We start from the raw sequence: 19,476 nt of genomic DNA, 5'->3' as shown, positions 1-19,476 counted from the left end.
TGGCGAGTCTCTCTTGCTCCCCCCCCCACATAACCTACCTCTCAGGACTGTCAGGTAGATAAATTTAGAGCTTTTTGAAGGGGAAGGAGACAAGTGTCATAAATAAAACCAACGACAAAGCCCGCAAGTCCTCCAACCAGGGCTGTCGCCTAGTTAAAATGAATCTTAGTTGATCAAGTCTGTGAGTATCAGCTGATTAAATTCAGATAGGAAACAATACTTCTGAGCAAGAATCCTTCCTTGTTTTCAGAGGAATATGTCCTAGTAGAAATCCTCTTAGAAAGGGGTGGGGAACCTTAGGCCCGGGGGCCCAAAGCCCTCACAATCTGGCCCCTGGGACTCTCTGCAAAAGGAAAATGCCTTCCTGCCCAAAAAACCTCTGTTCCTCTGTCTCTGCTATTCAGCCACCGATTCTGGCTTAACCCAACTTTTCATCTCCCCAAAGGAACAATGGGAACACAATGTCTATGTTCCAATGGCTCCTTAGCCAACAGACCCAAATCTCAGCTGGAACAGCAAACACTCTTTTATCGTCCTTTCTGCCCAGAAGGATCCAATCGATGGCCAGCCTAGGTGAGTGGCGTCAATCCAGGTCTTGAAGGTCCTGAGAAAGTTCCATCTGCAGTTCAGTGACTCACCACATGAGGCAGCTGTCCAAAGAGCCCAGCAGCTCCGGACACCCTATTCGCTGGGTATGATCTGACTCGCCAAAACGCTTTGCAAGCAGAAATGAGCTGAGTATTCCAAAGCAATTTGTGCAGTGAAAACTGTGATCGGAATGAAAAACAGCCGCAAAAATTCTTGGGGGTTTGGGGGCTGGTGTAATAGCATGACTAAATGTTTAAAAATAAAAGAAAGTCCCCCTGCATGTTCGTTGAAATTGTTTTTATTAAACCTAATTAGTTTTGCCTCCTTAAAAGGAATTAATAATAGTGGCTAAGTAAGCCTGGTCCCACCGGGCCCTTTGCAGGCTACATGTACTGGATGCAACCCATGAAGCTCATCCCTGGGGTGGCTCCATTTGCCCCAGTGTTAATATGCAATCGTTTCAGTCATAACGTCCAATTAAAACATCGCTCTGCCCTGTAGAACAAGCCCTTACAAAGTCAACCAGCTCCACTCAACTGCGGTACAAGGCCTTTCTGAGTAAAAGGGCGAGCGCTGCCTATTAATTTTGATCCTGTTAATTAACCCACATACTTGGAATTCTAATTAGCTCCTGGTTTTCAGTGGCTGTGGCAGTCAGAAAGAAGTTTTCTTTCTTTCACACATGGAAGCCACCAGGAGATTAATGGTACCAAAGCAAAGCCTTGGCAAAAAAGAAAAAAAAGCTTGCGAGTCAACATCAAGTGGATGAAAAGTCAGTGCTAAGGACATGGTTTTGCATAAGTTTCTGGGCCATATGAAATTATGCTGATGTGAAGAAGATACTACTCCCCTTCCCAGTATTAACATTTGGAGTTAGTTCCAGACCTTCCAAGTGTCCCTGCTTTCCATGGACAGTCCCAGATTTACAAAAACCTGATTTGATTCAGGCTGTAAACCTGGTTCAAATCAGGTTTCTGGTGTGATCCCAGAATGTCCCTCTTTTCCTTAGGTAAAGGTAAAGGGACCCCTGACCATTAGGTCCAGTCGTGACCAACTCTGGGGTTGCGCGCTCATCTCGCATTATTGGCCGAGGGAGCCGGCGTATAGCTTCCAGGTCATGTGGCCAGCATGACAAAGCTGCTTCTGGAGAACCAGAGCAGCACATGGAAACACTGTTTACCTTCCCGCTGTAGCGGTTCCTATTTATCTACTTGCATTTTGACGTGCTTTCGAACTGCTAGGTTGGCAGGAGCTGGGACCAAGCAATGGGAGCTCACCCCGTCACAGGGATTCGAACCGCCGACCTTCTGATCAGCAAGCCCTAGTATCAGTGGTTTAAACACAGCGCCACCCAGGTCCCCTCTTTTCCTTAGGAAGTCCCTATTTCCATCGGAGAAATGTTGTAGGGTATGGAGTTATGTGACCCCCAAGCCAAGGAGATAAGTAGTTCTGCAGCCTTTAGAAGACATCTGAAGGCAGCCCTGTAGAGGGAAGGCTTTTATTATGGAATTAATACCCAAGGGGCATCATTTAGAGATGGACACACTTCACACTGCTCTTCAGAAGATGCTCTATTTCTGCCCAATTTGATTTTTCTAAATGCTGAGGTGCAGGTAGACCTGTTCCAGCTGCCCCCGACCAGCTCTGCCCTCACCTCACCAACAGGCTCCTTGCATGAGCAATGGAAGAGTGAGCCAGGATTCCAGCTCTTCTTTCAGGAACAGAACAACAGCTGGCTTGGCTGGCTTCCTATTCACAGAAGGGAAATGCTACTTGACATTTGACTTGCTCTCTGAATTAGCTATGCCTGCTGTGTCTTTGAGGAAGAGAACTTTTGGCTCAAACCTTGGGGGAGGAAGAGGATGCAAAATGAGAGTCGCCCTCCCCATCTTTAGGAATGGGAGCGTAAAAGTCAGGGTTTCTTGACTGAACTAAAAAGTTCCACGAGCCCATTTTTTAATTAAAAAAAACAACACTCAAATTTTTGTCATCCCCCTCAGTGATGACACCCGGGGCAGACCACACCCACCGCACCCCCTTCCTCCGCCACTGCCTATAAAGCCTTAAATGGCTCAGGACCGCAAGACCTCAAGGACCGCCTCTTTCCATATGAACCTAGCCGGACCCTGAGATCATATTCTGAGGCCTTCCCTCATGTATCTCCTCCTCGAGAGCTCCAGAGGGTGGCAACACGAGAACAGGCCTTCTCTGCGGTGGCTCCCCATCTGTGAAATGCTCCCCCCAGGGAAGTTCACCTGGCACCTTCATTATACACCTTTGGGCGCCAGGCAAAAACGTTCCTTTTTAGCCAGGCCTTTGGTTGATCTGATTAACATCCTATGGCCTTTTAAAATGTGGGGTTTTTTTGGGGGGGTGTCTATTGGGTTGTTTTAATTTTTATTATGTATTTTGTGGTTTTATATCTTGATTTTATTCTGTGAACCGCCCTGAGACCCCTGCATATAGGGCAATATATGAATTCAAATTCAAATAATAATATGCCTTACTGTGAACAAGCTACATATTTCTGCTTTACTCTTCTCCACTCGTGCTGGAAAGAAAGAAACCACAGAACCCTGGTGTAGCCTAAATCTTAAACAATAGGTCATGCCTTGTTTCTCATCAGACTATCCACAATCTTTAGCCAAGCTTCCATTTTGGGTAGTCTGTTGGAGCAAAAACAAGCCAGGATCCTTGGGTTGGATGTAACGCCAAAATGTCACATCCAAAGGATTGTCAGGAGTATGGGCAGGAGTCAGGCTCTGGGGCCTGTAGTGCTTTGCAGGACTGGGGCCTGCCTCAGCTTGTGCTGGAGAGGCAAGGAGTGGTCACTCAGGTGAGGCCACTTGATACCTCACTGCACCTGGTGGCAGGAGCTGGGAGGGATAAAAGCTCAGCATTTCCCTTCAGCTCTTTGCCACAGCAACGCTATCCCTGCCTGGTTGCCTCTGGCCTCTTGCTCCTTGGACCCTTGCCTTGCCGACGCCTTGATCTTTGCTCCTTGGACCCTTGCCTTGCCGACGCCCTGATCCTTGTTCCTTGAACCCTCGCCTTGCCGACGCCTTAATCCTTGACCCTTGGACCCTTGCCTTGCCAACGCCTTGCTCCTTGACCCTTAGACCTTCGCCTCTGCCTTGCTTCTTGACCCTGCGACTGCCTGCTGCTGGACCCTCAGCCCTGCACCTGTTCCTGCTTCTACACCACCATCTTGCCTCTGGCCCTGACGTCCTCAGTCAGGGCTTCAACCGCCCGCCGACCGGACCGTCACAGGGATCAAGGTTTGTCTCCTTCAAACCTCAGAGGGAAGAAAATGAACAGCCACAGGTAGTGATATTTGTGGGAAACCATTAACGATGCTTTGCTGCAGTGCATGAAATGGGCCACAGTGTTGCTCCAGGGGACTCTGGGGAACAAGAAGACGTTGGCTATCAGCCAACTAGCACCAGCTGGGAGGAGCTTCAGGAAGGGGCTTTGTGGTTTGCACCCAATTCTTTGATTCCAGCCCCCTATGCACCCCAAAACAGCCCAAATGGCCTCCTTTTGCAGCTTGCAGCTCGTGCTATGAAAGGGGCGGCATTTTTTACCCAGCATTTGGCCTGCCTTGCTAACATCTGACAGAGTAATTTGGAGGTATTGGGAAAAGGCATCACAACAAATGCTCTTAAGACACACTGGGTTTTTGTTTTGAGTTGGTTTTTGTTTGCAATTCAGTCTTGAATTATAACCAAGAGCTGGTCTTTGATCCTTGCTGTGAATCTTGCCTCTCTGAAACAGAAGTCTTTCCCCTTCAATCAACGAAACCTGAAATGGTGCTCTGCTGGAACCAGCAGGTAATAGGTCCTATTTTCCCCAGGAACCTCACTGCAGTACTGACGCACTGGAGATAAAAATATAGTTTTTTTTCGGAGAGTCAACCATGTTGTTTTCATCATCAATTTGCTTGCGGAAGCCTGAACTCCGGCTGCGGACAGTTCCAGAAGGAGAAAGCAAGGATGCTTTAAAGATGGCTTTTACCAGGTACCACAGCTAATTGCCCAAAATAAGAAGAGATGCTGTCCGAGAAAATTAAGTTATAACAGAATGCCTGCAGCTACACTAATAACCACCAAGATCACAGAGAAACTAGTTTCAGCTACTTATGGGAATTTCCAGAAGTTTCCTGTCTGAAGATCTATCCCAAAACAGTAACACACCCTTTCTTTCCATCATGATTGGTTGGTTGCTGTCGCTGGGGTGGAGAAATGGGTTTAAGTGGTAGCTGAAAAAGGAACAAACACAGGGTGCTGAAGCGGGAGAAATTTGCAATCACATAGTTCTATGAAGATACTCCAAGAATTAGCAAATGGCTTCAGACAATCCCTAAAGCTAGCTAGCAAAGAAGATCACAGAATCATAGAGTTGAAGAGTTGGAAAGGACCTTGCGGATCCCCAGCAATGCAGGAATATGCAGCTGTCGCATACAGGGATCGAACCTGCAACCTTGGCGTCATCAGCACCATACTGTAACCAGCTGAGCTATCCAGCCAGTACAGATCTTTGGAAGATTTGCCACCTGCATTCATAGAATTATAGAACTGTTTACTTACCTTTCCCCGGTGGTCCCCCATATCACTTCGTCTCCTGTTTTTCTCCGTTATTTTCTCCTGCCGGCGGCCATTTTTTTTCTGATTTGCCCTTCTATGGGCACCAAAAATGGCTGCCGCCAGCTTCAAAAGTCGCATTTACGCATGTCCGGAAGTGCATAGACGCTACTTCCGGTGTCGGCGGCGGCCATTTTTGGTGCCCATAGAAGGGCAAAGCGACACCGGAAGTTACGTCGACGCAACTTCCGGTGTCACACGGCTGCCGGTCCCGGATTCTGCAGTCCGGGACTTGGAAGGTAAGCCATAGGGAGGGACGGGATGGGGGGCGGCACCCATTCCTGCCCCCCTCCATTTTTGCCCCCCCTCCTTCCTGTCCTCTCCCCTGCCTGCCTGCCTGCCTGCCTCCTCCAGCTGGGAGCATGGAGTAATGGCGCGTCACCCCCTACAACTCCCGGCCCAGGTGAGGGGGTGCGCTCTGCCACGGTGGCCAGGCCAGGAGGCATGATCTGGCGTGGCCACAATTGGGCCCGGCCGGGATTTTGTCACCCCCACTCAAAGATGGCACATAGGGCGGGCTACACCCACCTTGCTCTGCCTCTGTTCTTACCTGCCTTTCATCACCAGGTATGGGGAAAGCTATGAGCCTAATCTGGCCCACCAGGCTTCTTAATCTGCCACAAGCACTCTCCCTAAGGGACATGCTTTCTCCCTCAGCCATGCCCCCTCCCCCACTTGTCCTGTTTTGTAGTGACCTAGCAAGGAAAGAAGAGACGTCTTCATCCTCTGCCAGTTTGCTTTGGTCTCTCTCCCTGCCTACTTTGGACCTATCTCTTCCCAGCCCGGTAATTAGATATCCTGGGCAAAATGTTGCCCATTCCCTGCACGTCACTGTTAAAATTACACTGGCAATACATAACAGACACACAAATCTACTTTTGCCCTCTATCACCTCTGGGGTTGTCGGTATAACTCCAACAGAATTTGAAAAGCAAGAAGAGAAGTGGCAAAATGAGATTGAGAAAATGATGGTGAGGATCACCAATGTGCCATGAAGGGATGGGAAAGGAGATAATTCCTTTATTTCTGTAGTTGGTAGGTTCCTCCACCTTTTACAAAAATTTTTTCTATCTGCTAGTTCTACCTGCCGTCTATCTGGCCCCCACTTTCCCCTTTCTTTTCTTTCTGCTAACCTCTGCTTTCTGAGCCCTTGAATTCTGGATTTCTCTCGCTCAGTAGATGTAAATTTAAAAAAATAAATATTTTGTTTCCAGGAACTTTTACAAAAGAAAAGAAAGGCGAGAAGTAATTGGGGCAGTTTGTGCGTTCATGAAGTGAAATAAGTCAAGCAAATATTTCTGGCTTGCCTTCACATAGTTGTTGTTTTTTAAAACTCTTTTACTGCTGCTTTCCCCAGGGGAAACCCCTCTTTAGCCCTCAATTGGAGCAAACAGCAATTCAGGCTTTCTCTGGGTTGATGTTTCCTCTGATTTAGCACTAAAGAGCAGGCTTTCCCTGGGAAAGGAGAGGAGCAAGGATAAAACCGCTCAGAGCCATCCTTTCTAGGCACGGGACAAGCAGAAGTGTGGATGCTCCCTCTGTCCACAAACAATACACAGTTAATGACTTTTTGAAACAATGTTTTGATGCTTCTATTCCATTGAAAGGAATGTTACAGTTGGAATGGAAATTGTTGCCTTCTTGCATCCCTGGCCGCCTCTGGTTTGGCAACGGAGCTAAAAGCAGCAAGATTGTACATCACAAACAGCCATTTCTCTTTCCTACCACATCTGAACCTTAAAATAAACCCCCCTGTGCCTCCCAGCCCTACAAACCTCTAGGACATTGGGCCCTAAAGGTAAAGGTAAAGGTCCAGTTGTGACCGACTCTGGGGTTGTGCGCTCATCTTGCATTATTGGCAGAGGGAGCCGGCGTATAGCTTCCAGGTCATGTGGCCAGCATGACAAAGCCACTTCTGGCGAACCAGAGCAGCACATGGAAACGCCGTTTACCTTCCCGCTGCAGCGATCCCTATTTATCTACTTGCAGTTTGATGTGCTTTCAAACTGCTTGGTGGGCAGAGGCTGGGACCGAGCAACGGGAGCTCACCCCCATCATGGGGATTCGAACCATCGACCTCCTGATCGGCAAGCCCTAGGCTCTGTGGTTTAACCCACAGCGCCGCCGCCCCCCGCCCTACAGTCTCCTAAATAAACATTGTGATTTACTTTTTCAAAAAGGACCCGCTCTATCATCAGGTCCTCCTTCTTCCTCGAGAGCCAGCGTTCGCATGGAAACAGGAACAAGTCTTCTGTGTTGTCATTCAGGATCTCTACTTTCTCTAGGTACCAATCTGGCCTTGGATTCGTGTTGTCATGCCGAATGTTGATTTTATAGACAGCGCCGAGGTCCACGGCTTGGATTGAGAAGATGTCTTCCTGGGGAGAACGGAACAGAAACAGAAGCCATTCTTCAAGGTTCTATTTGTTACACAAGCAGAAAAGTGCACAGTGGCTTAGATCCAAAGAGCCCGAGACTTAAGCCCTGGCCGTTTTGCACTCACACTGTGACTCCATGAGACCTGCACTTAATGTGTACCATGAGGGTATAAAACTTGTGTGTAAGGGGAAGAGAGTATAGAGAACCGTCCCCTCTCATCAGAAGCAGCTCCTCCCCAAGCAGCAATGGAAGCGCAGGCTTTGAAGAGGCTAGTCAGGAAACGGAGAGAGAGTGCCAGGTCTCTAGCAGCATGGGAGAGCCCCGGCTCCACAGGCGGGAAGAGAGAGAAGCGGAAATGGGGGAAAGGGAAAACACGGAGCGTAGACCTTTTCCCCTGGTTCCGGAATTACGGAGGAGGAGAAAGGGGAGGAGATTCACTGTCCCGCGACTCTTATGTTGGGAGAAGTCGCGCAGGGGGGCAGTGCCGGATTCTGGATCGGAATGAGCAGACATGTTTCCAACACCCCGTCACACTGTAAATGGAGTGCACCAATAAAGACTGTTAAAAGACAGCATGTGGAGAGTCATTACTCTAGAGTAGCCGCAACAACCTCTGACAGCGTGTTTCCTTAACTAATTGAAGATCAGGGTGTGGGTGTGTGGATTTATTTTTTCCTGGGAAGTCAGTGTGCAGGGACAGGGTTTTTCCTTATGTTTTTAGAAGCACAAAAAGTTGCACTCTCTTATCAAGACGTTTGATAATGAATACTCAGCTTGATTGGTACCTGTCCTCTTTCGAACTTGTTCATGTTTGTTTCAGAGCTGCTGAGTTGTCTCTCCCCTGTGTCTCCGAGGTCTCCATATATAGTCAGGAAAACGCTGGCATCCGTCCCAGCACCAAAAATATCGCCGGTGAAAACGCTAATCTTGTACGTATGAACTGGGCAGAGTGGGAGGGAGAAGATCACATTTTAATGTAGGCTTTCAGAGCACTACCAGAACATCAGTGACGAGAGGAGCAACCTTCAACTGATCTTAGCTTGCAATCATTTAAGAATGAGCAAAGGAAGCTAGTTTGTAGCAGGTTAGGCCCTTCGTCTGTCTAACCTCGTACAGTCATACCTCGGTTTAAGTACGCCTCGGTTTGAGCATTTTCAGTTTAAGTCAGGCATCCCCAAACTGCGGCCCTCCAGATGTTTTGGCCTACAACTCCCATGATCCCTAGCTAACAGGACCAGTGGTCGGGGAAGATGGGAACTGTAGTCCAAAACATCTGGAGGGCCGAAGTTTGGGGATGCCTGGTTTAAGTACTCCGCGGACCTGTCTGGAACGGATTAATCCACTTTCCATTACTTTCAATGGGAAAGTTCACTTCAGGTTAAGTACGCTTCAGGTTAAGTACGGACGTCTGGAACCAATTACACTATACCTCGGGTTAAGTACGCTTCAGGTTGAGTACTCCGCGGACCCGTCTGGAACAGATTAATCCACTTTCCTTTACTTTCAATGGGAAAGTTCACTTCAGGTTAAGTACGCTTCAGTTTAAGTACTCCACAGATTAATCCACTTTCCATTACTTTCAATGGGAAAGTTCGCTTCAGGTTAAGTACGCTTCAGGTTAAGTACAGACTTCTGGAACCAATTGTGTTTGTAAACCGAGGTACCACTGTACTGCAATTTGGCATCCATTCCCTGCAAGGTCTCAAGCAAAGCTGTTTTCGAACCCCACAACCAGACACCTTTCCATGGGAGTTGCTGAGGGTTGAACCCAGGACATTTCATGCACAACGCAGGTGATCTACCACTGAGTTAGAAGGTGGCTAAGAAAAATACCCATTTCTCCAACTCAGTTTTAAGCTCTTTGTAAGTGTTCTGGAAAGAATGGAGATGAGCACGGTGAGTTTTTTCTAGGAAAAGCAAGGCTTGCTCAGTTATAGTCAGGTGCAGATGACACCAAATTGGGAGGGGTGGCTAACACCCCAGAGGACAGGATCACACTTCAGAATGACCTTAACAGATTAGACAACTGGGCCAAAGCAAACAAGATGAATTTTAACAAGGAGAAATGTAAAGTACTACACTTGGGCAAAAAAAATGAAAGGCACAAATACAGGATGGGAGACACCTGGCTTGAGAGCAGTACATGTGAAAAGGATCTAGGAGTCTTGGTAGACCACAAACTTGACATGAGTCAGCAGTGTGATGCAGCAGCTAAAAAAGCCAATGCAATTCTGGGCTGCATCAATAGGAGTATAGCATCTAGATCAAGGGAAGTAATAGTACCACTGTATTCTGCTCTGGTCAGACCTCACCTGGAGTACTGTGTCCAGTTCTGGGCACCACAGTTCAAGAAGGATACTGATAAGCTGGAACGTGTCCGGAAGAGGGCAACCAAAATGGTCAAAGGCCTGGAAATGATGCCTTATGAGGAACGGCTTAGGGAGCTGGGTATGTTTAGCCTGGAGAAGAGAAGGTTAAGGGGTGATATGATAACCATGTTCAAATATATAAAAGGATGTCATATAGAGGAGGGAGAAAGGTTGTTTTCTGCTGCTCCAGAGAAGCGGACACGGAGCAATGGATTCAAACTTCAAGAAAGAAGATTCCACCTAAACATTAGGAAGAACTTCCTGACAGTAAGAGCTGTTCGGCAGTGGAATTTGCTGCCAAGGAGTGTGGTGGAGTCTCCTTCTTTGGAAGTCTTTAAGCAGAGGCTTGACAGCCATCTGTCAGGAATGCTTTGATGGTGTTTCCTGCTTGGCAGGGGGTTGGACTGGATGGCCCTTGTGGTCTCTTCCAACTCTATGATTCTATGATTCTATAGGCACAAGGCATGGGTCAGCTGCCTTCTTTCAATGCTCTCCAAGTTCCAGCAACATTCCTGCAGAGCGCTAGAAAGAAATCTAAGACAGAATGGATTTTGAAAGCATTTTATTTAGTCTAGCACTCCCTCCCTCCCTCCTTTTCAAAAAAAGGGCTTGCTTGAAAGAAACAAGATGAAACATAAAGGAAAATTAACTGCTCCAAAAGGGGCACTTGAGGGAAAATGGGAAATCATCAATGAAGAGGATACTATTATGAATGCTCATGATTCAATATTTGATTTGGCTTTAACACAGCTTGTAAGCACTTGTTTACACTGTCGTTCATGCTGAGATGGCAACCTTTCCTTTCCCCTCCCCTCCCCTTAAGACATTCTTTTATTCATTTACAAGATCATGGGTTGGATCTAAGACTATGGGGCTGCTGCACACACAATGCAGCGACAAACACAGACTTACCATTGAGACTAAGGGCTCATGCACACTTGCCTTATGCCCTGTGCTTTCTAGGAACAGTCTGCACTTTAAAGTGCTCCCCCCCTTTTTTTGCCCTGGCACTTTCCCCACAAAACCCCGCTCTTTAATGCTGAATCAGAACAAATGGCAGTTTGTGTTTTCTGCAGATTGCTCTTTGCCCCGATTCAGCAGTAAAGGGTAGGTTTCCTCAGCGAAAGTGCCAGGGCAAAGGGCGCTTTAAAACACAGACCTGTCCCAAGAAACACAGCCCAGTGGAATGAGGCGGTAGAATCCTGAACGAGCATGGATTATACCACCTTGGACAGCATGGATTGCATTTTTTTGAAATCCCCTCATCTCCAGCACGACTGCCAGATCCAGGGGAGCCCCTGTTGCTATCCCACAACAGCGCCTCACCTGGTGATAAGCGTCCTTACACAACAGAACAAATGTTTTTTTCTTCAAATTTTTCTTCTCTTCTTTCTTTATGCTTTCATTTCCCTCTTATTTTTATTCAATGCACCCCAACTGCATTCAAGGCTACTACTGCCCTCCCCAGATCATTCCAGCACCCCCAGGGGGTGATATCCCCCACTTTGGGAAACATCACAGTCTAGATCAGGCATAGGCAACCTTGGCTCTCCAGATGTTTTGGAACTACAACTCCCATGATCCCTAGCTAACAGGGCCAGTGGTCAGGGATCATGGGAGTTGTAGTTCCAAAACATCTGGAGAGCCAAGGTTGCCTATGTCTGGTCTAGATTGTAAGTGCCTTGAGGCAAAGACCCATCCTCTTATTCTTTGCAAAATACCATGTTCACTACATATATAAATACACACCATAGGTAAATTATACTAAATTAGCACAGCAGGAAGTGGGTTGATCTAGAGTAGGGGATGCCAGTCTCTAGTCTGGTGGGATTTGACTCACTTTCCAGCGGATCGTCAATTTCTTCATCAATCTGCTTGAGCGTCCCATCTTTCAACAGTTTTTCAGTAAAGACTCTGGATGGAACCAGCTCCCTCATAATCTCGCCATCATCTTCAGAGGTGGCCAGCCACTTCTCACAAGGAAACGTTGTTTTTTCAGAACCCTAAGGTGGCAGTTGAGGGGTTGGGTCACAGTAGAACAAAAGTAAGCAGTGGAACAACATACGTTATTAGATTAGATTAGATTTCTTTATTGTCATTGTGTAATTACAATGAAATTGGATGTTATCCCATAAAAACAAAAACAAGAAACAAAACAAAAAACACATTTCCAGCCACACATTCACTGTAAAGGAGCAGGAGGTGAAACAGGTATTGGGGGTGGTGAATCCAAGGAAGGCTGTTGGACCTGATGGTATCACAGGAAGGGTGTTGAGGGGCTGTTCAGATCAATTGGTGAAGGTCTTTACTAAGATCTTCAACAAGTCAGATTTAACAAAGAACATTGGGAGCACAGTCTGAAGTTTAGCATGGTTGAAATGCCCAGCAATGATGTGCACAGCTTCCGGATACTTGTCTTGGTGTCTGCTGATAAAGCTCTGCAGAGACCTCATAGCTAAGTTGGCAGGTCAGATTACCAGGTCAGCAAACCAAATATATGAAAAATAACTTTATGTCAGGGTTCAGCCCTACCCAGACATCTTCAGGACATAAGAAGAGTCCTTCTGGATCTGGCGAGTGGCCCATCTAGTCCAACATCCTGTCCTCAGAGGGGTCAACCAGATGTCCATAGGAAACCCACAAGCAGGACCTGAGCACAAGAGCATCTCTCCCCTCCTGTTGTTGCCAGCAACTGGTATTCGAATCTGAGGTCTCCTCAGATAAGGAACAAGGAGAACAGAACCCTCCCCACACTTCCTATGACCCCATCAGGTTTGAATTGGAGGTCCCCACACCAACTCTCTTGGCATACCTGCCAAGTTGCTGTCAGAGAAATAAGGGACCGGGCCGGAAATAGCAGACCGGAAGTAGCGCTGCCGCCATTTTGGAACTGGGTGGAGCATGCTCAGAAGTGACTTTTGATGCTGCTTTGCCCAGTTCCTAAATGGCCGCTGCACCAGAAGTCGCACTGCAGCCATTTTGGAACTGGGCAGAGCAGCATCAAAAGTCGCTTCTGAGCATGCTCCGCCCAGTTCCAAAATGGCCGCCGCACCAGAATAAACCGGGGGGAAACAAAAAAATCCATTTTTTCAGTTAGGAACAGCTGGAAAAATGGGGATTTCCCAGGGAAAACGGGAGACTTGACAGCTATGTCTCTTGGACCACCACCCCTGATCTCAGCCAGTACCACAGGAGCAGAGGAGACCAGGATTCAGCCAGGAAGCTCAGAGCCACCAACGAAGGGCCCAACTAGCTGTGAACTTGGGAGGATGGAGAAGCACATAGGAGCACTTGCTGAAATCTGGGCTGGGCTAAGAGCCAGGAAGGGGTGAAGCCTTCAGCTCCTATATCACCTCCCAGGCTGGGTTGCTGATGCAACAGGTCTCATGCAGGCTCTGCCCATCCTGACCTAGGGGAACCCACTCATCGAAACAGAGATGGAGGGACTTTGTTCAGACTGAGGGCCGCTTTCCATTCTGGGCAACTTTGCAGAGGCCACCTGGCAGTGGTGGGTGGGGTGAGAGGCAAAAAGTGGGTGGAGCAATTAGTGTACATGTTTCCTTTGTGGCAGTAGCCTGGTTTCTGGGCTCTCACATCTCTGTCCAGGCAAGCAAGAGGCATTGCCAGCTTTCAAGGAAACACTCAAGGAAGGTGTGAAGCAGTCCTAGTGAAGAACATGACTTGGGGACCACCACATGAGGATCGGGGGTGTGGCTAGAGAGGAGGTGTGGCCTAGAGAGAGTCCCAAGGCCCAATAGAGAGGCACAAGGACAGCACTGTGTCAACAGCATTCCAAAAAGGCACCAGCAACCAGAGCCCGATGCACATTATCACACCCGTGCTCTCTGAGCTTGTTTGGTCTGTAGATGCCAGGGACCAGTCTATGAACTTTCTGCATGCAAACTCCACCACTGAGTTACATCTGAAGGCCAAACGAGACAGGGCATTAAGCACTTGCATTTGAAATGCAAGGTGGGGGGTTATTGTTTTTTTAAAAAAAATGCAAATGTAAGTAAACACCATTCATAGGGGAATCCCACATTGCAATGCCAGCTTCAGCGGAAGGATTTTCCTTGGGACTGCAGCAAGGGAGGAGATGGTTATACTTTCCCTCTCCACTTGCAGTGATCCAGATAATCATTAATATACCTTCCCCTCCTCCAGTTGATGCCGTTTGCATTACAAAACAACCTGCACCTTTTAATACAAAGAAGAGCTACTTTGACATTAATGTCATGCCTAGTTTGTTCTCCCCAGAAAAAGCTCTTTGCTCTCAGCTTTTGTCAGTTCTCCTGTGCCCTGTGAGCTCGTGGAGAGCAGCCACAATATATAAATAAAATGTAGCATATAAAGTCACATTTTGCAAGGGAGGAGCCTATCCTCACCCCCCTGCGCTGTCAGAACATCCTCATTGCTGTCTCTTGGTTCTCCCTGCCCTTCCTCTCTGCACAATCAGACAACGGACATCCCACTGAAATGCTCCGATTTGCTTGCCCTCACCTCCCCCAATACTCAGTACAGCAGATGAAATATAATTGTGAAATTTAACTGGCACATGTTGCTGTGGCTTTAGCCCTCTGCAGCGAAGTCAGCTTGTCCTGCCCAAATGCTTTCAATTTAATCTGACCTCATTTCCCCCCCCCCTTGCAGCGCACAGATACGCGGAGAGGCTTCTTAGCAGTCTAATCAGGTAGCAGGGCTTTTAGCGGCTTGGCAGCCTATTGCTATCCTGTGGCAGGCCGTAATATCCTGCGGCGGATGATGGCACGATCATGCAACACTCGGATCTTTCCTTCCTCCTATTCCTCCTCTTCCTCCTCCTCCTCCTCCTCCTCCTCCTCCTCCTCCTCCTCCTCCTCCTCCTCCTCTCCCCCTTCCTCTCCCCACGTGCCCAAATCTAAAAGCTCAGCAAGAATATGTGTGGCTGCTCAGACGCATCACCATGCCCTGCTACTACATCCCCTCCAGGCATTCTCATTAACAAGGTTTCGTCAAGGGCTGGTTATGGCTACAGAAAGGGGGGGGCCGAGGAGGGAGGGGAGGAAGCAATGGGCACAGGCAGCCAGTCGTTGTCTGCAGGGAGCTATCCAGAGTGCTGATTCCGATCAACGCATGCCAGGCAAAGGATTTCGACTGGCTATTTCACATCAAAAACAGAATGATCCTGCCGTTCCTCTGCATTCTCTGCTTTCTAACCTGACAACAGCCCCTCTGGTCTCTAGGCCCTATTTCTACCCAAGCCACTCCTCCTGCTGCTGTTCTCAGCATCTGACTTCTCCTGCCCCTTCGATCCCCTTCGCCGTCTTCCCAGAGCATCCTTTAGCTCCTCGCTGCTTCTCCCCACCCACAATCTGTTCTGCCCATTTCCATCCAGCTACTGCCTTGCCCGTCTCTTGGCTCCCCTGCCTCTCCTTTGGTCTTTCCACCAGGCGTCCTGCCCAACAGGCTCATTACAGCAGGGGGAAAGGGAGTCAGGAAGGAGGCACATGAGGGAGGGAGAGAGGGCGGGATCCAATCTGCCGGGTGCAGAGGGAGACCAAAGCCACTTAAGAGACAGCTGTCGGTGGCTTCCTGCTTCCTCCCCAGCATGTAGAGGAAGGCTTTCTTTGTTCCTAGATGTGGCTGGATTTTTGAAGAGTGTGCCACTGCCGCCGCCGTTAGCACAGGAGCATCAGAAGCTAACGGCGCATAATGTGCATCAGCGAGAGCTCATTAGTTTCAGGGAGGGGAAAGCAGAGAAGCTGCTGCAGTTATCTAAGAGTCCCCTGAGGATACTGCCTGCTCTCCTCCATCCTCAAGGCAGCTCTCTGCTTCCTGCTTGGTGTTGTCTCGTGATGTAATGATACATCAAGACATTAGGAGGCAAATCCTGGGTCCTGTGCTTGTAACACTGACGTTTGGGGAGTGGGCTGGCTGGGAAGAAATGGCAGCGGGGGGCAGGGAGTGATGGATGTTCCCTTGCACAGCAGTTTCTGCTGTTTTTGATCCTTTTTTTTTTGTCCAGTCAGGTTTCAAGATTTTAAAGAAACCTGATTTGGAGGGCAGACTCAGGATGACCTGAGGGTCATTTTCAGGTGGACATTGGCAGCTGTCACTCTGCTCTAGCCTGTTAATTATCCCCTGCAAACAGCCCATTTCAGCACTTGCATCAATTTGGCATGTGGGTAAAGGTGAATGTTTTTCTGCCCACTGAATAATAATAATAATAATAATAATAATAATAATAATAATAATAATAATAATAATAATATAATTTATTATTTATACCCCGCCCATCTGGCTGGGTTTCCCCAGCCACTCTGGGTGGCTTCCAACAGAAAGATAAAATAATTGATTAAACATTAAAAGCCTCCCTAAACAGGGCTGCCTTCAGATGTCTTCTAAAAATCTGGTAGCCGTTTTTCTCTTTGACATCTGGTGGGAGGGCGTTCCACAGGGCAGGCGCCACTACCGAGAAGGCCCTCTGCCTGGTTCCCTGCAACTTGGCTTCTCGCAGCGAGGGAACCACCAGAAGGCCCTCGGAGCTGGACCTCAGTGTCCGGGCAGAACGATGGGGGTGGAGACGCTCCTTCAGGTATACAGGACCGAGGCCGTTTAGGGCATCTTGGGCCCAGCATTGCCCAGATTCAGACAAATCACAGCTCATCTCCCTCATCACCCTGTTCTATGCCTTCCCCGCCTAAGAGCATGCCTCTTCCATTTCCCTCAGACTCTGGGGATGTCTCCCTCGTAGCTCTTCCTGCTCCACATCCAGGCAGGAGGCTGCATCTGCAGAATCAGATACAGGCCATTTAAGGATTGCAAACGCCTCTTCCAGAGGGGAGGAGCCATTGCAAGAGTAGGCCCTGCCGGCCTTCTTAAGTCTTCAGGGAACCTTTTTGCACACTCAGCCAGCAGGGTGCACTGGGAGCTGCTCAGTTTCTGACCTTCCTGAGGAAGCAAGAAATGTTTTGTTTTGATGAGGTAGGCAGCACATTAACTGGAAAACGAGCACCATAAAATTTTAGAGGAAGCTACCTTACAGTGAGCCAAAACCATTGGTATATTTAGCTCAGTATTCTCTACACCAGGGGTTCCCAACAAAATTTTCTCGAGGACCCCTCATCGAGCCGCTATTGTGACAAGGACCCGCATTAATTCCTAATCCTAAAATTAAAAAGTGAGAGCCAAATTAAGAGTCTTTTTATAAGAGTCCAGGGAGGAGGGAGGGGAATGGAGAAGACAGGGTACCTGCGCAGTAGCGCACAAATGAAGCCGACACGCGCAAAGCATCTTGGGGAGGTGAGCGTTAGTAGAATGCGCGCACTGCCTCTTTGCAAAACAGTAGTGTTTGTAAAGCGCCACCTAACGGCATACAGCAGAACTACTGCCTCTATCTAATTCTAGTTTTGCGCTAGACTCTGCTCATGCAGGAAGCGGCCAAAACAAAAAATCTGTTATCATACGAAATATATTTAATATATTTTTTTATTCTAATAGCATCTTGCGGACCCCTCTGGCATAGCTCGTGGACCCCTGGGGGTCCCCGGACCACCTGTTGGGAACCACTGCTCTACACTGACTGACAGGGGCTCACCAAGGTTTCAGACAGGGATACTCTCCCAGCTCTACCTGGAGATTGAGCCCGGGACTTTCTGCATGCAAAGCAGCTGCTGTACACTGAGCTGTTTGCTTTTTCCTTTAAGTTCAATTTTTAAAAAATCCTCATGAAAATTCATCACCATTTTACTGCGAATTTCTCCAAATATCCATGTTTTTGCATGCCCTTCTGCCTGATACACACACTTTTGCAAAGCGATTTCCCCTAATAGAATGCACTGATATGTGCATTCTCGTGTACATATCCATGGGTTTTTGTGCACACTGCTTTGCCAGGGAACTGCATTGCAAGATGCAAAAAAAATAAAATGCAAATGCTGAAGGGTGGCGGTGTTTCAGTTTGTGCATTGTTTCAGAAAGTCCAAATTAGGTAGGCTCACCTTTTAAAATGGACTGAATCAAATTTCTGCTCCATTTGTTCCCCTTTGTTTGTGGGGAACTTAACAAAGAGCTGCTGCATGGCCCCTTCCATTATTGCAAAAAGTCTGATTTGTGCAACCTGAATTTTTGGGTTATGCTTGAAGCCCATTTTAAAATAGCGACTGTCAGGAACTGCCCAGTAAGACAGTGACTTGCATAAGGCCATGAGAATATAGGAAGGGCCCTGCTGGATCAGACTAGAAACCCATCTAGTCCAGCATCCTGTTCTCACAGTGGCCCACCAGTTGCTCCCTGGCAACTGGTAGCCAGAGGCAGACCATCTTAGACACTGGACTTGTGGTTCGTAGCCATTGACAGCTAATCACTTTTTAAAGTCACTATGCAGTGTGTGAAAAAGTAATTCCCAGAATCACAGAATTGTAGAGTTGGAATGGACCCCAAGGAGCATCTACAACCCTCTGCAATGCATGAATCTTTTTCCCAACTTGAACTCACAACCCTGAGATTAAGAGTCTCATGCTCTACCGACTGAGCTATCCGTTTGTTCTGAATCTTGCATCATTCATCTTCCTTGGATGACCTTGAATATTACCATTAATAGAAAGGGAGACAAACATTTCCCTATCTACTTTCTCTACACCAGGCATCCCCAAACTGCGGCCCTCCAGATGTTTTGGCCTACAACTCCCATGATCCCTAGCTAACAGGACCAGTGGTCAGGGATGATGGGAATTGTAGTCCAAAACATCTGGCGGGCCGAAGTTTGGGGATGCCTGCTCTACACCGTACACCTTTTTGTATCCCTTACTTGCCTTTGCTCCAATCCCATTTTGGGTGCCTTTCTGCCCCTTTTCTAGTTCTACAAATATCCTTTTTGAGATGCAGCAGCCAAAATTCAGCAGCCAAAATTCTGCCCAGTATTCCATGATTTCTATACTGGCACTTGTTGTTTTCCTACTGATCTATAACATGGAATTCACTCCCCCCCCCTTACAACTGCTGCACACTTGGACAATATCTTCATCGAGCTGTTCACCAGAACCCACCAAAGATCTTTTCCCTGGTCAGTCATATACAAACACAAGAGGAGCCTGCAGATCAGGCCAGTGGCCCATCTCGTCCTGCATCCTGTTCTCACAGTGGCTGAGCCTGTGAAAAGCCTGCAAACAGGATTCAAGCACAAGAGGAACTCTTCCCACCTGTGGTTCCCAGTAACACCAGTTCAGATCCCATTAGTTTATACGTGAAGTTAGGATTTTTGCCACCTTCTTGGCCAGAAGGAGGTGCAACAGCCAGAAGGAAACTGCAACAGTTTCGGGGTCTGCCCTCTGCTGCATGAAGCAGAAAAGTTCTGGTAGAATAGGTGCATGCAGCAAAATGTTCAGCTTTCTGCTCACCTTTCCGTTGGGTAAAAGCCTTCGGATCTGCACTTTATCAAGATGCCAACCAGGATTAATCCCTGTGCCGTCATGCCCAATGCGGATCTTTTCAAGAATGTCCCCAATGTCCTCCAACTGGAG

General features: G+C 47.9%; 1 protein-coding gene across 1 annotated transcript in view; it reads right to left on the bottom strand.

Moving 5' to 3' along the window:
- Positions 1-19,476, bottom strand: part of LOXHD1 (lipoxygenase homology PLAT domains 1) — a 146,513-nt gene that overhangs the window by 39,511 nt on the left and 87,526 nt on the right. Inside the window, exons 27-30 of the mRNA XM_088653195.1 lie at positions 19,354-19,470; positions 11,817-11,979; positions 8,393-8,547; positions 7,346-7,606 (exon numbers count right to left, since the gene is read on the bottom strand). Of these exons, the coding sequence (XP_088509321.1) occupies positions 7,346-7,606; positions 8,393-8,547; positions 11,817-11,979; positions 19,354-19,470 (696 nt within the window). The remainder of the gene's footprint in view (positions 1-7,345; positions 7,607-8,392; positions 8,548-11,816; positions 11,980-19,353; positions 19,471-19,476) is intronic.

The sequence above is a fragment of the Zootoca vivipara genome, chromosome 10 (genome assembly GCF_965207765.1).
Source record: "Zootoca vivipara chromosome 10, rZooViv2.hap1.1, whole genome shotgun sequence".
Taxonomy (NCBI): Eukaryota; Metazoa; Chordata; class Lepidosauria; order Squamata; family Lacertidae; genus Zootoca; species Zootoca vivipara.
Note: the sequence above shows the minus strand (reverse complement) of the source record. Positions and strands in the feature narration are given on the sequence as shown.